This window comes from Triticum aestivum, chromosome 5B, assembly GCF_018294505.1.
Source record: "Triticum aestivum cultivar Chinese Spring chromosome 5B, IWGSC CS RefSeq v2.1, whole genome shotgun sequence".
NCBI classification, from domain to species: Eukaryota; Viridiplantae; Streptophyta; class Magnoliopsida; order Poales; family Poaceae; genus Triticum; species Triticum aestivum.
In genome coordinates, this window is record NC_057807.1 from 575,333,659 (window position 1) to 575,346,336 (window position 12,678).

Below are 12,678 nucleotides of genomic sequence, written 5' to 3' on the forward strand. Positions count from 1 at the left end.
CCCCCGGGACCCTCCCGGTGGTCCCGGTACGTTACCGATAAAACCCGAAACTTTTCCGGTGACCAAAACAGGACTTCCCATATATAAATCTTTACCTCTGGACCATTTTGGAACTCCTCGAGACGTCCCAAATCTCATCTGGGACTCCGAACAACATTCGATAACCACATACAAACTTCCTTTATAACCCTAGCGTCATCGAACCTTATGTGTGTAGACCCTACGGGTTCGGGAATCATGCAGACATGACCAAGACGTTCTCCGGTCAATAACCAACAGCGGGATCTTGATACCCATGTTGGCTCCCACATGTTCCATGATGATCTCATCGGATGAACCACGATGTCGAGGATTCGATCAATCCCATATACAATTCCCTTTGTCTAGCGGTATTGTACTTGCCCGAGATTCGATCGTCGGTATGCCGATACCTTGTTCAATCTCGTTACCGGCAAGTCTCTTTACTCGTTCCATAACACATCATCCCGTGATCAACCCCTTGGTCACATTGTGCATATTATGATGATGTCCTACCGAGTGGGCCCAGAGATACCTCTCTGTTATACGGAGTGACAAATCCCAGTCTCGATTTGTGCCAACCCAACAGACACTTTTGGAAATACCCGTAGTGCACCTTTATAGCCACCCAGTTACGTTGTGACATTTGGTACACCCAAAGCATTCCTACGGTATCCGGGAATTGCACAATCTCATGGTCTAAGGAAAAGACACTTGACATCCGAAAAGCTTTAGCATACGAACTACACGATCTTTGTGCTAGGCTTAAGATTGGGTCTTGTCCATCACATCATTATCCTAATGATGTGATCCCGTTATCAACGACATCCAATGTCCATGGTCAAGAAACCGTAACCATCTATTGATCAACGAGCTAGTCAATTAGAGGCTTACTAGGGACATGGTGTTGTCTATGTATCCACACATGTATCTGAGTTTCCTATTAATACAATTATAGCATGGATAATAAACGATTATCATGAACAAGGAAATATAATAATAATAACTAATTCATTATTGCCTCTAGGGCATATTTCCAACACAATGGTAACAGGATTTTCACGTGTAAGAGAACGAACGGAAACAAGATTTTTAATGATGTCAGGAGAAACAAGCACATTAGAAAGATATAATGGCATGGAGTTAGAAGGAAAAGCAGCATGGCCGACATGAGTAATGGGCATGGAATAACCGTCACCCACGGTAATGCGAGCAGCGGTGTGAACGGGGTGAGCGGCAAGAAGGTTACCGGGGTTGGCGGCCATGTGAGTCGTGGCTCCGGTGTCCATATACCAGTCGCCACCGCCAGTGTACTACTGCGGCATGGGGGCAGTGTGGAGAGCCGTTAGGAGCGCGGGATCCCAAGGCGCCGGTGGGAGGATCGGGGCGGACGGCGCCGGCTGAGGCGGTGGCGCCACAAACCCATAGCCGGAGGGGCCGTAGAGCGGCGTGGGCTGGTACACCTGAGGGGCCGCTTACAGGGCCTGATGAGTGGCCGGGCAGGCGCCAAAAGAGCCGGGGAGGGGGGCACGCGGTATAGGCATGGAATACGCGTGCACAACCCCCGTCCAAGGGTTCTGGCCGGCCTGCCAGGGCGCCGGCGGTAGCGGGTGCTGCGGCTGGCGGGGCACCCCGCCGTGGGCAGCCGGCTACTGCGGCTGCTGCTGCTTGCGGCCACCTCGGCCGCGACGCCCGCCCCGGTGCTGCTACTGCTCAGCGGGGGGCGGAGGGGCCTGTGGCGACGCCTTGTAGGGAAACCCGGGTGGCGGCGGCGCCTAGAAGGGGCCCGGGGCGGGCCGTGGCGGTGGGCGGCGCACCGCCACGGGTACCGGCGGTGAGGGCCGTGTGGGTGGCCCGGGTGCGCGGCATCCGCATCCGCCGCTCCTCCAGCTTCAGGTACGCGACGATCTTGGGGAAGGTCGGGTTAGTGATGAGGGGGATGTTGGAGGCGACGTTCCCGAAGTCGTCCTTCAGGCCGGCGATGAGGGTGCTGAGGAGAAGCTCATCAGAGACCTTCTCGCCGAGGTCACGGAGCTCATCAACAAGCTTCTTGAGGCGCATGCAATAATCGTCAACAGACGACTCAAGCTGCTGGCACCCAGAAAACTCGACGTGCAAGAAGACCTTGCGTTGGAGCGCGTTGTCGGTGAAGAGGCCGTTGAGCTTGGTCCAAACGGTGTGAGCATCATCGTCGGCGGAGACCACCGTGTGGAAGAGGTCCTTCGAGATGGTGGTGTAGAACCAACGGATGAGAGTGGCATCGATGGTCGTCCACTCCTCATTGTCCTCCATGAAGCGGGAGTCCACGGAGCCATCAATGTGATTCCGGAGATTGTACTCACGGAACATGAGGGAGAAGTACGTCTTCCAGGCATATTACGTGGAGGTGAGGTGGTCGAGGATGACGGGAACCCGGGCGAGGATGTTTAGGTCGCGGATGACGAAGGGATCGGGACCTTCGAACGAGTTGGTGCGGTGGCTGCGGGTGGTACCGGTGGAACCGGGGGAGGCCATGGCCTAGAGGGGTGGTGCGGCGGCGCTTGGGCGACGGCGCGGCAGGGAAGAAAGCGGCGCTGCTTGGGGGCGGCGTGGTGGGGGTGGGCGGAAGCGCAGGCGGCGGCAGACCAAGGCAGCAGTGCGGCGGCGGAGGTTCGCGGCGGCGGCGGCGGCGGCGATGGGATCGCGGCGGCGACGGCGGCACGGGTTAGGATCGTAGGTATGATACCATGTGGAAACGATTGTTTTGGCAATGCTTCACGATGTATTGATCGGTGCAAAGCGCACGTATATATGGAGTAGAAAGTGGGCCACAACCTCAACTATACAAAGACTAGAAGGTGGGCCAGGCTATACAATATACATGCACAAACCATATATTCAACAGGCAGGAGTCGGGGACGGTGCGTCGTCAGCAACAGTCGGGGGTGAGGCCTAGTACCAACAGGAGCAGCGGACGCCACAGTGTCAGTAGCAGCCGGGGACGGGGGACGCCCATACGGAGGCGGCAGCAAGGACCCAAGCCCTCCTTCCTCCAGGCCAGGAGCACATGCAGCTTCCAGGGAGGACGCCGCGGCAACGCCGGTCGGTGGACGCCTGGAGCCCAGCAGGGAGTGCATCCCCGAACGCGTTGCCGGAGATGCAGCCACAACGGGCATCGGAGGGAGTCCAGCGCGGCCCAAGCGGCCACCAGCGCCCGGGGCGGCTTTGCGGGAGCAAGAGCAGCCGCGGTGAGTGCGGCATCGGCTGCCGAGGCGACCGCCGGAGCCCGAGCCGACGACGAGGATCCAAGAGTCATGGGCCAACACAGCAAGAGCTCGGAGGCGAGAATACGTGCAGCCGAGAGAGGATGCGGAGAGCAGTCCGGATCTGGACTTGGTGGATGGAATGGAGGCCGGAGGAAGGAGATCAGCACGGCGGCGCCGGCCACGGGTGCGCGGTTGCGGGAGACATTGCCTGCTCGCTTTTTCGAGCTCCTGAGTTGTTTGTCCCGTGTCCCGAAAGTGCTCGCTTTTCGGTTCTTGCACGACCATTGATCCAAAGGTGCTAATCCACTCCACCCATCGTACATAAATCATACACAAATAGTGTCATGTGTGTAGCATTGCTCTCTCCGAAGCAAAAACCTGATTGTCTATGTTTTCTGCATGTTGTGCATTACCATTACACGATCTTCACATGTGTAGCTGACACACGAGCTACAGCTTACTCACAGAACACTGAGAACAGCAGAGGGGGGCCTGCGCGTTCTCATGAGTTAAATTACCAAAAAAGACTACCTCTGAAATGAATTGACAGAAAGGACCAGCTGCACCGTGGCGGCAGGTGCGCCAGCCGACACGTGGCACATGCCGCCACAGACGCCGGCGACAGCCCCTGCCGCCACGGGCGCAGGCGGCAGCCCAAGCTTAGCAGGGTTTTTCGTCCACGTGCAAGCTGCAACGGAACCGTGCCGGAGTGGTGCGCCTAGTTACCACGCACTACTACTGCTGCGCGTGTTGCGACTGGCCAGGTAGGCCCTGCCGCCACGGCTTGAGGCGGCAGCCGCTGCGTACGGCCACACGGCAGCACGAACCCTTTCAAATGCATATCAACTTGGAAGAAAGTTGCTAGTACTAGTACTTGGGTTAAGGATCAAATGATTTCAATGCTAATCACGAGCTTGTTTCTCCGAAATGGCCAAAAACCGGTCAGTACTCGTCAGCTCGCCGTACGTACGCGGCCACACAGAACAATACCCCAGCCTGATGCTGACAGTATCTGTGCCCTGCGCTAGCCGCGTGGATTAAACAAACCAACATGGCCACAGAGCGCCGCTGCCACACAGCGGATGCCGCCTCAAACTGTGGCGACAGGGCCCACCTGGCCTGCACGCGCAAGTTGGTGCCGGCTGGCTGCGTAGCGGCAGGGCCCACCACTCCCGTCCGTTCCGTTGCATCTGCTTCCCAGACGAATAAACCTGTTGAGCCTGAGTTGTCGCCTGCTCCCGTGGCGGCAGCGGCAGGTGCCATGTGTCGGTTGCCGCACCTGTCGCCACGGTGCAGCTGGTCTTTTTTGTCAATTTATTTTAGAGAGGGTCTTTTCTAGCAATTCGATTTGTCAGGTGGTCTTTTTAGACAAAAAATCGAGATTGAGATAGCAAGCCAGCCTTTTTTTAGGGGTTGATAGCAACCAGCCAAGGAGTAGAGACAGGCCAGGGCTCCAACTCGACGAAACCTGCCCCAGGCCAGCTCAGACGACGTACCCTTGACCAAACTGGACGTAGTAATGAGCAGAACCTGAAGAAGAAGCTCCCTCCCCCGAAAATCCAATGGAGCGGTCGACCTCGCCTGTTTGCTGAATCAATTGAAATCGTTACCACTTTCAAAGGTCAATTCAGTGCTTATGGACGTCGCTAGGTGGTCTACAGATATGAATGTAATTTTTACTTTTTTTGATGCTCATTGTACAATCATGATTGAAAATGAATAAATGAAAAGTTTTTCTAAAAAAAGTCACTTCCATCTTCTCAAGCATTGACAAGTGGGGCACGCCATTTGTGGCAACCTCGTAGTTTTCTCATCCACGGTCTTTTCAAGATTTTCTCCAAGCTCCTGGCCAACAGGCTAGCCCCGATTCTGCCAACTCTGGTATCTAAGTGCCAAAGTGCTTTTGTCCAAAAGTGTTCCATCCACGATAACTTCATGCATGTTCAGAACCTAATCAAGGACCTACGCCGCCGGAACATCCCAGGACTTTTCCTCAAGCTTGATATATCAAAGGCTTTTGACTCCGTCAACTGGGCTTTCTGTCTTGAAGTTCTTCAGCGCTTGGGGTTTGGCCAACGTTGGCGGGACAGGATTTGCATGACCCTGTCATATCCGTCATCTAGGATCCTACTGATTGGAAACCGGGCAAGCCGTTCGGGCACGTACAGGGCCTGCGTCAGGGAGACCCACTGGCGCTGATGCTTTTCATACTGGCAATAGACCCGTTGCAGCAGATACATCGACTCGCCTCCAAGCAGGGCATCTTCAAGCCCATCCATGCTCGTTCCGCCAGATGCAAGATCTCTCTCTTCGCGGATGATGCAGGCATCTTTGCCAACCGGGATAAGGAGGAGCTGCGGACGATCTCGGCCATCCTGAAAGCCTTTGGGGAGGCTAGTGGCCTAATCATGAACCTGTCGAAGACCGAGGTTTTTCCGATAAGGTGCGGGGCCAATGACACTAGTAGAAAACAGGGCTTTGGTCCAGGCGAATTAAGAGCTTTAATCTCGGTTCTGTTATGAACCAGGACATACTCACCGTCTTCCCCGCCAAGATTGCCAGCTTCCCGGGTGACACTACCTTGGACTTCCATTGCACTACTGTCGGTTCCGGAGAGTTGACCTCCAACCTTTCATCGACAAGATCGCGGGTAGATTGCCGGGTTGGAAAGGAAAGCTACTAAATAAGCCCAACAGGGTGGCTCTGGCTCAATCAGTTCTAACGGTTGTGGAGACTTTCCACATCTCCGCTCTCAGCCTGCCGAAATGGATCCTCCGAAAAGTCGAGAAGATCATTTGCGGGTTTCTAGGGTACAAAGAGGACCAAACACAAACTTCTGGAGGGCACTCCCTCCTTAACTGGAAGACTTTCTATCGTCCAAGGGGTTGGGCGGCCTAGGATTGCGGACCTTGAGAGATTTGGCCGCGCCCTCCGCCTTCGTTGGCCCTGGTTACAATGGACAGACCCAGAGAGGCCATGGGCAGGCACTGAGCTGCCATGCGGCCATGCTGACATGAACCTTGTTCGCGCATGCACAACCATAACTTTGGGAGACGCGTCGTGGACACCGGCAAGTACGACTACGACATCGTGGTGGTCGGTGAGCCGCCGTATGCCGAGATAGCGGGCGACAACCTGAACCTGACGATCCCGGATCCCGGCCCGGCCGTGATCCAGACCGTGTGGGAGAGTGTCAAGTGCGTGGTGGTGCTCATCTCCGGAAGGCCGCTGGTGGTCGAGCCGTACGTCGGCGCCATGGACACGTTCTTGGCCGTGTGGCTGCCTGCCTCGGAGGGTCAGGGTGTTGCCGACGTGCTGTTCAGTGACTACAGGTTCACCGGGAAGCTGCCGCGGATGTACTTCAGGTTGGTGGACCAGCTGCCGATGAACGTCAGCGACGAGCACTACGACCCGCTCTTCCCCTTCGGGTTCGGGCTCACCACCGAGGCGAGGAAATGAGTTGGATGCGATGAGTGTTGTAAGACATGAGATGCTACAAATGCTTATGTCATTGTGCACAAAATAAAGAGATGCTAAATCATGCGTCGGACTCTTAATCAGTAGTTCGTCGGTGTGGTCCTCTCGCAGCCTTCAATAATAATCTCTGCCCTTGTAGGATGATATAAGAATAAAGATAATGACACCCTCGAATCAGCACGTAGGTGTGAATGTGGAAGGTGTGGATGTGGTGAAGAAATAATCGGGTGAGATGGGATGAATGAGATAAGGCACATGTGAGTACGGTGCACGGGATATTCCATGCTTGAATCTATTGTCCGTGGTCGTTCTGTGTTTTGTGTTACTTTTTTTGGTTGTCGTTAAAACTTACTCGTTTTAGAATGTTCTTTTGTTTTTTTATTGTTTCAAAGTGTATCATCATGGTTCATTGTGTGTCAATAAGAAAAAGATGCACTTGTTAGGAATCGGGTTTGCTGATACAAGATGATACACAATAAAACATTAAAATACACTTTGAAACAAAGAAAACCCTAATGTAATACTTTGAAACAAGACAAATTCTGAACAGTAAAAGAAAGTAGCACCAATATTAAAACCAGGAACGGTGGAACCATGCACAGAATATCCCGTGCATGGCAGAATTGATTTTCTTCTGAATATCGCTTATCTTTTTGGGAAACACCTGCAATTTTATTCAGACTCACAAAGTTGCAACCATTAAAGTCGCAGATTTGGATCCACGGTCTAAGAAATTAGAAAGTAAAAAAGGAACTCCTACAGCTATGACGAAAACTGCCAGGACTTCGGAAACGGGATTGCGAGCAGATTAGAGAGGCGATACCATGACTCGTTCATCCGCACGAACTTGATTACCGGTAAAGGTTTTTGAAAGCACCTTCAGTTGCTCATTCAACAAAATGGGAAGCTAGGAACGACAAGCATATGTGGGCCGGGGATGACTCCACAAAGTCTTTCATCATAATGTCGACAAAAAGTTCCAACTCCACAAAGAATCAACCCAACAAAAGCAAGATGATACATAAACACAACATATTCAAATAATCGGCTTTGGAAGGACAAATAATCTTGCTTCATTGCACTGCCACAAAAAGGGAGTAAATTATTCGTAAAAAACTAGCGGAGATTTTTTTTGATTATTTTTATTCACGGGAATTTTTAAACTCATGAACATTTTTATGACTTCATGAAAATGTTGGAAATTTTATTTCTTACTCATGATTCCTTTTGGTTATGCGATTTTATAAATAAATGAACATTTATCAAATTTGTGAAATCTGGAATCATTTTCTAAATTTGCAAAAAATAAGTAAAAGCGAAAAAAATAAAATGGAAAAAGAAAAACCATAATGAAATGTAAAAAATGGGCGCCCGTGCCCCGCACTGGGCTGGCCCAAATCGCACAGGGATTGTGTGTTTGGAGGTTATCTTCCAACCCGTGCGACCATTAGGAGTCCTACACCCCGCGCCCGATCTGATCTATTCGGGCCATGTCCCGAGTTGAGCGAAATAACTAGTTAAGGAGTACTCGTTGCGAAGATCACTTCAACTTTCCCAGGTTGTGACAAGTGGCATGCTACATGTGCGCCACTTGTCGCAACCTGAGAGTTTTTCCTTTTTTATAGATCTGTTTATTCAAAACATTTTATCTCTTAAACAGTGCGTCCAAATCTCAAATCGCTTTCGCCGTTGGATTTCTCGCGTCGAGATCTTTAAAATTAGATGCTATGTTAATAGGTTTTGGCAAACTTTTTTTTCAAAAAAAAAAACGAACGAAAAAACTGAACCAGAAGCATGTGTTTTTTCCCTTTTCGAAAGAGGCACGCCAGTGCCTATGACGAAATCACAACCGTGCCTCCCGCGGAAGCAAAACCGTGAATCTCGCAAAAGAAAAAAAAACAGAAAACGCGTTTTTTTTCGGTTTCTGAGGAGGCACGGCCGTGCCTCTCGCGAAAGAAAAAACCCAGAAAACATGTTTTTTTTTGTTTCCGAGAGGCACGACTGTCACTCTCACGAAAGCACAACCGTGCCTCTCGCGGAAGCAAAACCGTGACTCTCGCGAAAGAAAAAAAAAACACGTTTTTTTTTTGTTTCCGAGAGGCACGGCCGTGACACTCGCGAAAGCAAAACCGTGCCTCTCGCGGAAGCAAAACTGTCTCTCGCGAAAGAAAAAAGAAGAAAACACGTTCTTTTGCGCAAAAAAAATCAAAAAAAAATTTGGTCGAAAAGCCAGGGAAGACCGGTGGAAAACCAAAACGTCGGGAAAAACCGTTTAAAAAGCCGAAAACGCGTGCGAAAAAATAAAAAAAATCCGGAGGGAGCGTCCAAAGCGCGACACGTGACGAACGGCTGAGAGCGCGCCAAGTGGAGCTGATCATTGCGAGGCTCCCGAATGAGCACTCGTTAATTAATTGTTCTCTTAAGCGAAATCACTAATTCAAATATTTTTATTTCACCAGTTAAAAGTATCGGTTTCGAAAAGGAAAAAATAATAGGGAAAAAGGAAATTTTCTTGTTCGTGTGTAAGAATGTTCACTGTGAATTTAAAAATAAATACTCGTCACTTATTTGAAAAACAAATCGCACCCGTATATTCAAACAATGTTCGTCAGGCGTTGGTTTATAATTTATCAAAGTGTATCGATTTGCGTACCCGTATCAATTTGCGTACTGAAAAAATGTCCATTACATATTAAAAATTTATCAAAGTGTATTTCCAAAAATGTTCATAATTTATTATTTAGAAGTTTGTGTATGTAAAACCACACACGAAATAAAAGAAAATGGAACAAAAAACAAAAACTGAAAATAAAAGGAAATGTACACATTGCGGAAAAAGGGAAAAAAATCACCCACGGTACAAATAACATCGTTTATTACAAAAACTACGTGACAGGCTTACAAGTATATAAGATAAAAATATTTCATCAACCAATGGCGCGGCGTACTTCCCGGTCAACCCGTTCCGGATGAGCGCCAAGTCGAAGGAAGTCGGCCGGCCCGGATGACGATAAGGCCGGTGCGTGCGTCGGCTGTCACACGTACGGTCGCGCGATCTTCAATCGTGCACTTGGCACTACAATAGCAATACTACGTCGTCCTCGTCACGCACTTGCCTTTTACGTGGAAGAAATGTATACTACGACCGAGCTAAAAATGACAAAAATGCGTCGACGTCTCGCCGGAAACGTTGGCCACTTAAAATCTTTTCGCCCTGATCCGGATGGGACTGGCGCCATCGCTGGAGGTGGACGTCGCCGTAAAAATACAAAAGGTGAAGGTGATCAATCCACGCATAGCTTCGAAGCAAGGTGTGTGTGTGAGCACGCTGGTTGATGTGATGCGCTTGTTTTTTTTGAACCGAAATGGCTGTGAGCAGTTGTGATAACCACTAGAGAGACAATGCGTCGCGCGCGGTGTCAACATATGCACGCTTGTCGCCGGTTCCATCTTGCTATGTGTGCATGTGCATTGCTCCGGCGCAAATGCAACGATCGCCCATGCACATGCACGCGACCTATTCCCTCCGTTCCTAAATATTTGTCTTTCTAAACATTTTAAATGACTATTACATACGGATGTATGTAGACATATCTAAAGTGTAGATTCACTCATTTTGCTTCGTATGTAGTCACTTGTTAAAATGCCTAAAAAGACACGTATTTAGGAAGGGAGTAGGTAGGTGCGAGGGCCCAACCATCTCCATCGCAATGGTGAGCGCCTTCGCGGTGAACAATCAAAGGAGGATGCGTGCACGTACGTTACGTGCGTACTCCCAAGCACCTTGAGGGCACGACCAAGCGACCCGGCCATGTGCATTGCATGAGCCGTGCGTGACTGTTAATCGTCTACGTACGTAGTACGACGACGAGAAGGCGCCGTGTGGGTGTGGATCGGTCCCAAATCAATATTAGTCCAATATAAACCCCGTCGTTATCGTGCCTGGCTCTATGCTATGTACCACCACCACCCATCTCTTTCCACCATGCATGCGTCCAACACGAGGTCGAGCCAACCAGGTAACGTTGCTAGGTCTAGAGAGACAAGTCGCTACTGCCGTTCAGCTGAATGAGTTTCTTTCCTCCCCCGCAACAACTGCTTGATGGCATCCAACAGCACGAGGGCACGTCCGTGTCCGTGAGACGAGTGCAATAAATTCTTTTCGTAGGCGTGGCGTTGTTGGGCAGCGCGCGGCGTTTCCAAGGGAAACGGCGTGGTGGCAAAGTCCCTACGCTCCCGTTCGCTCCCGTCGACCATATCGATCCAAGCACGGCCCTGCACTGCACTGCACTGCACGCCACAACGGCCGTGTCCGTCGCCGTCGCCGTCCACCGGGAAAAAGTCCAAAATAAACCTTAAATTTATAGATGAAAGCTAAATTAAACCCTGAACTTGTAATCCTGAAAATTGGCACACCAAACTATTCAATCCCGGTCTATTTGAACCTTCAGAGCGTTTCCAAACAGGGATTGGCAACATGGCAGATCGAATCCTGGCATTGTTGTGTGCGTTTGTTACTGGGCCGGCCCAACAGACACGAAACAAGATTTCGTTTCTTTTTTGTTTTTTTAAGGATTTATTTTTTCGTAAAACGCAAAGTAAAAATACCGAAAGGGTACGGTCGCAACTGGTCTGGGCGAATAGACACAAGGCGATTTTTTTTCTTTTTTGTAAAACACGCATAGTAGAAAACACATAAAAAAGAGAAAACTAGGATTAGTACTCGCAACCTAACGCTGCTGATTTGCTCCCACTAGCCACTACAATCATTTGACGTTGATGTTATGATATGAGGCCCGAAGATTTAAACCACATAGAGCAGCGCCGAGATTTAAATCATTTTTTGAAGGGCAAACAAATATTGAAAACGTGCAGGCCTGAACAATCTTTGAAATATCCGTTTCTTAAGTGGGAACAATTTTAGAAAATTCTGAATAATTTTTTAAAAATACGATCATTTATTTAAAAACAACCAATTTTGAAAAACTGAACACCATTTGAAACATATATTTTTTTAAACATGGGAACAAATTTTTCAAGCTGATTTTTTTATAAAAAAATAAACAACTGTAAGAAATTGTCATATAATTTTCTGAAATCTTTATGTCATTAATAAAATGTAATACACGTATTTGGCAAAATGTTACCGTGTCACATTTAAAAAATTGTATTTTCGTGAAATATTTTTGTTAAACTATTATCGGTATTTAAAAATTGTTCATAATTTTTTCAGGAATGTTTCGAAATTTTTGAGGAACGCTTCTATCAGTTTTTTAATATATGAACGCTTCTAACAGTTTTTTAATACGACGCGCTATTTAAAATCACCTGGAGCCATCAGGGTCATTGGCTAGGTGCGATCTGTGCTAGTGCGTTTTCCTGAGTTCAAGTCTCCTAGTGCTGTCCAATTTGTCCTAATGTCCAGCCAACCCTTGCCACGTCAAAAAAATACCAGCTAAATACCGTCAAGGTTTAAAATAGACCGGGATTAGGAAGTTCGGTGTGCTGATTTCCGGGATTGCAAGTTCAGGTTTCGATTTAGCTTTCGCCTACAAGTTCAAAGTTTGTTTTGGACTAGTTTCCCGTCCACCGCCCCATGTCGGGTCACCTTGCCGAGACAAGCGTCGTCGTACGCATCACGCGGAAGAAACTGACCGCCAGCGCGACGCGCTCTACCCTACGCGGATGCCCTTCTTCTCTCTCGGGTTTGATCGATGCCTGCGGTACGGTAACGAAAAGAGCTTAAAAATCTTGTTACACAGGACACAGGGCAGGCGCACGAGTGTGTTGGTGTTGCCCAGCCCAAAGCAGAGCCAGAAAGCTAGGAACGAAAAAGCCGGCCAAAAGCACGAGGGCCGGAGGGTTCTCACGTGCAGGAGCACCGGCGCTGGCGAGGCGAGCTTTCCGACCGAGCAGGGCACTGCGTTGCTACATACGC

At 49.6% G+C, this 12,678-nt stretch overlaps 1 protein-coding gene across 1 annotated transcript; it reads left to right on the plus strand.

Moving 5' to 3' along the window:
• The first annotated feature begins 6,293 nt into the window (after window positions 1-6,293).
• On the plus strand, window positions 6,294-6,722 carry LOC123115050 (periplasmic beta-glucosidase-like). Its single transcript, XM_044536338.1, has one exon. It carries the CDS (start codon window positions 6,294-6,296, stop codon window positions 6,720-6,722), a length of 429 nt encoding a protein of 142 aa, XP_044392273.1.
• Window positions 6,723-12,678: the final 5,956 nt, after the last annotated feature.

Excerpts from the sequence above, each read along its gene's own strand:
- LOC123115050 (XM_044536338.1), top strand. The coding sequence starts at position 6,294 with ATGCACAACCATAACTTTGGGAGACGCGTCGTGGACACCGGCAAGTAC.